At 23.1% G+C, this 4,672-nt stretch overlaps 1 protein-coding gene across 1 annotated transcript; it reads left to right on the top strand.

Annotated features, from left to right (window-relative positions):
• Positions 1-168: 168 nt before the first annotated feature.
• On the top strand, positions 169-770 carry LOAG_12800 (G-protein-linked acetylcholine receptor protein 2; the record flags this gene model as incomplete). The annotated part of the gene is made up of 2 exons (XM_003148312.1): positions 169-258; positions 522-770. 2 exons carry the CDS (start codon positions 169-171, stop codon positions 768-770), a joined length of 339 nt encoding a protein of 112 aa, XP_003148360.1.
• Between the last annotated feature and the right edge of the window lie 3,902 nt (positions 771-4,672).

The following is a 4,672-nucleotide window of genomic DNA, read 5'->3' as shown; positions in this document are numbered from 1 at the left end:
TTAGTAATTACTCTATTGTTTCATCCTTTTAGCAATTCTTTAATTTAAGGTTATCGAAGAACCGAAACATATTTTGGTGACATCAGAAGAAGTACGTCGACCATTGCTAACAACTGCTCAATTTTACGCAACGAAAACATTCATTACAAGGCATTTACAATATAATTAATGTTGTACGTAAAAGAAGTTTGGGAAGATTTTAAAAAACAACAATGTAAGAATGAATACAAATCAAAATCTGAAAATCGCGCACGAAAGGTTTTTAATATTTTAATTAATTTAAAAAAAAAAAGAAATGGAAGAGAAAAAGTTTGAAATTCTATAAAGAATAAAACATTTAGAAAAATTGATAAATAAAATTATTCATTAAAATTTACATTTAAAAAAATTTTTTTTTTTGAAATTCATATTAAAATTTTAAAATTTATATAAAAAATTTTTTTTTGAAATTTACAATAAAAATTTTGAAATTTATATTAATAAATCTTTTTATTTTTTATTTATTTCTTTTTTTTTTTCAGGCATTACGTACAATAACATTTATCCTTGGAACATTTACAATCCTTTGGACACCATTTTATGTCTTAGCAACAGTAATGGGATTTTGTGATTCATGTAAAAATTCAAAAATATTCAATTTCTTCTATTCTATTAGCTATTTTCTATGCTATATGAATAGTCCAATTAATCCATTTTGTTATGCTATGGCTAATCAACAATTCAAAAAAACACTTATACGTATTTTAAGTTGTGATTTTAAACGTTCATAGCAATAAATGATTAATTTTAAATTTTATTTCTAATTTTTGTTTTTCGTTTTTTTTTTTTCTGCACGTTCAAATTTCTAAATTTATGTGATTTTTTTCAAAACAAATTCTTGACAAATTTTAATTTATAACTAAATTAATCATGAATATATGTATATTCTTTTTTTTTCCCCCCCCCTTCTCTCTCTTCTCTTGAATATTATACAAATTAATCCGATCATTCGATTATTTTGTCATCTAAGTGTCAAAGTGTCATACGGAATGATTAAAGTCAATGTATGTGTCGTTAATGAAAAAAAAAAAATATTACAAAAGCCAATGTAGTTGAGGTGCTTTCGTCTTTTTCTTTTTCCTTTTTCGTTTTCCTTCTTTTTTTTGATTAATTAATTTATTTCATTCTTTTTATCAATCAATGATTATTGTTCCCATTATTTGGTGATATCATTTTAGAATAACTTTGAAAGATTTTTGGATGAAGCATAAAATTTGGAAAATTATGATAAATAGACTGATAATATTGAAGATAATCAGGTGAAAAAAGAAAAAAAGACAAATTACAATTTAAAAAAAAAAAAATTTCAGTTTAATTAAAACTTTGTTTGAATTTTTTTAGAGGACGAAGAAAAAAGAAAAGCAAAGTTAAAAAGATGGATAATTTGAATGCTTTATGTATTTATGAGTAAATATGTATTTAATTCTATTTCGGGTATCATTATCATTCCTAATGTCCGCTTTTTTTAAAGTCTGTAAAATATAAAAAAAAAAAACCAAATATGTCATCGTTTATAATTAAATTATACATAAACCATAAATAGCACATTTTGTCACTAATAATTTTATCCATTTATTAAAATAATTTGCATATGGAATTATTGGAATGAACTTTTAGCCTTAAATAATTATTAGGAAGGATTTGAAATAATTTATTACAAATATTTTCCCTCAATAACTGATTAAACAACTACCGTATTATCAATATGCTCATTTTTAACTGTATTTTGATTCATTGTTTCTGCTTTTACAGTAGACGCTGTATTTGCTATCACATATTATGACGACAGATTATCACAAATAAATGCTGCAATTTGAATTTTATGAATAAAGTTTCAGTAATTGAGTACTTTTATTAAATTTGAGTTTTTATTTCATTATCTGTTGCAATTCCACTTTTTTTTCTTTTTTTTTTAATCCAATTATAATACATAATTATTTGGAAGAAACACAACTGCTTAAAAAGTATTTCAATACTGAAATACAGTTTGAACTTTATGGGTGAAGTTTCAGTAATTGAGTATTTTTATCAAATTTGAATTTTTATTCCATTATTTGTTGCAATTTCACTTTTCTTTTTTTTGGATTCAATCATAATACATAATTGTTTAGAAGAATCACAACTACTTAAAAAGTATTTGAATACTGAAATATCGGAAATGGATCAATTCAGATTACAATAAGCTAAGCAACAAAAATGAGAAAAAAATTTAAGATTAAAAAAAGAAAAATTAAAAAGAAAGTAAAATGTCTTTTGGGGAATAAGTGAAAAGAAATATTTAGTTGAAGTGAAATCACAAGGGAAATGAGCCAGGAAATGAATTAAGTATTACTTAGGCTTGTTCATGTTTTGAGTGGGGGAAAAAAAATCGTTAAATATAAAGACTGAAATGATATCATCATTTTACTTCATTGTAAAGTTAAGCCTTCATGATAATTAAGCAATAATTATCTTTGCTATAATCATATCATTAGTATATTTTCAGCTCTCACTCTTCTAACCAATTCAATATTACCTGTGAAGAATGAATTACAGGTAACATTTGCATTCATGCAATTGTTAAAGGGTATCAAATTACAGAAGGAAATTTGAAAGGATTCATAGCTATTTTGCAGTTGAATGAATTGAAAATCATTCTCTTCCTCCTTTTCCTTCTCTTCCTTCTCTTCCTCATTCTCCTCCTCCTCTTCTTTTTCTTCCTCCTTCTTTTCCTCCTCCTACTCCTCTTCCTCCACTATATCCTTTCCCCTCTCCATTTGCGATATATCAAATTTCTGCGGAATAAATAAACAAAAATTAGTATACTGGGTCAATCCTTATTAGAAATAAATTATTCATATATAATTACTAAATGATAAAAACTGGAGGAACAAAATGAAAAATCAAACATTAATTTCAATTACTAAAAGATAAAAATTGGAGAAATGAAATTTAATTTCAAACATTAATTGATGTTTGTAATTTTAATTCCAATTACTAAGCGATAAAAACAGGAGAAACAAAATGAAAAATTGTGCATTAAATGCAACTTGAAAATTTAATTTTAATTATCAAACTGCAAAATGAGAGGAGCAAAATGAAATTTCAAAATTTGAACATTAAATGAGACAATTTCAGTACGAAAAATGAAAATTGTTAAGAGTAACAATGTATATTAGATTTCTTTATGATTAAAAAATTCAGGAAATATCGGTCTTTTAATTTTTTTTTTCTTTGATTGGAAAATATTTGGCTATACGATCATTACGATATACCTCTTTGATACTTCCAATTTTATCAAGAACGATGGAAATTTTGATAAAATAAAATTGAAATTTGAAAATGTTACTGATATTAACATTTAAATGTAAAATATTAATTCTTCTCCTCATATTAATGTTAAAAATAGGCAAAAGATTAATTAGACGAATAAAATTAGGCCAAATATCCGTTATAAATAGCTAAAAAAGATATTCTCAATTTTTCATATAATCTTTATTAATACTTCCAATTCATGATATAATTTTTTAATGATTTATATTAATCTAATTAGGAAATATTCAAAAAAACCAGCAACTTATTTCATTATTTTCAAAATTTTAAACCTTATCAAAACTTATCTTTTGATAAGCCTATTTCATAATGATAAAAAAAAAGAAGCAGAAAAATGAGGATCAATTAACTCAATTACAGTTTAATAAAAAGTTTTATTGATGTTGAATGAATACACCGGAATGAAATAAATATAAATTAAATAAGGCATATATGGTTAAATAATAGATATAGGTAATGTAAAAGTATAGGTAATATATAATGTTAAAGTATAGGTAATGTAAAAGGGAAATATTTTGGTACAAAATAAAGAAGTATGACAAAATAATGGAATATTATTGCTAATAAAAAATGAGGCTATATTTTAGATTACTTGAAAATATGAATGAAGATGTGATAAGTAAAGATAGAGGATTTTATTTCAATTCAATTCACTGAGCATTCCGGAATTACCGGATGCATTATTTTCTTTATTAAATTTTATTCCTGAAAAGTATTTTCAGGAATAAAATTTAATAACGAATTATAATTACAATTGAAATAATATTTTTAAACAAATGGCACAAGAAGCATAAAAAACGAGATCTGTAAAACAAAAAAAAAAAAAAGAAATTATATCTTTTATAAAAAATACAATGTAACTATGGACAAAAGTAAGAAATGGAACTGATTAAATTACTGATTAAGAAGTTAATCTATAATCTTTGATCAATTTTATTAAATGCACAGTATAAGTTATGAAATTTGTTAGTTTATTATTTAATATTTTACTTTTTTTTTGTATCTTAACCAGATGGATTTTTTTTTTATTTTTCCTTGAAATCTCTTAATTATAATTTATATAAATTCATAATATTATTAATATCATCAGTATCAATACATATCATTAATGGAATAAAATAAACAAATCCTAGATGGATTAAAATACTCATCAGTATCAATACATATCATTAATGGAATAAAATAAACAAATCCTAAATGGATTAAAATATTAAATATAATATTTCATATTAGAATAAAACATAAAACAATTATATGAAATGAATAGAATTAAAATATCACACGTATCACAGGTAAGCAATATCAAATTTATTCACATTTT

The sequence above is a fragment of the Loa loa genome, assembly GCF_000183805.2.
Source record: "Loa loa unplaced genomic scaffold supercont3.161, whole genome shotgun sequence".
NCBI lineage: Eukaryota > Metazoa > Nematoda > Chromadorea > Rhabditida > Onchocercidae > Loa > Loa loa.
The sequence above is the reverse complement of the archived record's forward strand: the minus strand, read 5'-3'. Positions and strand labels throughout refer to the sequence as shown.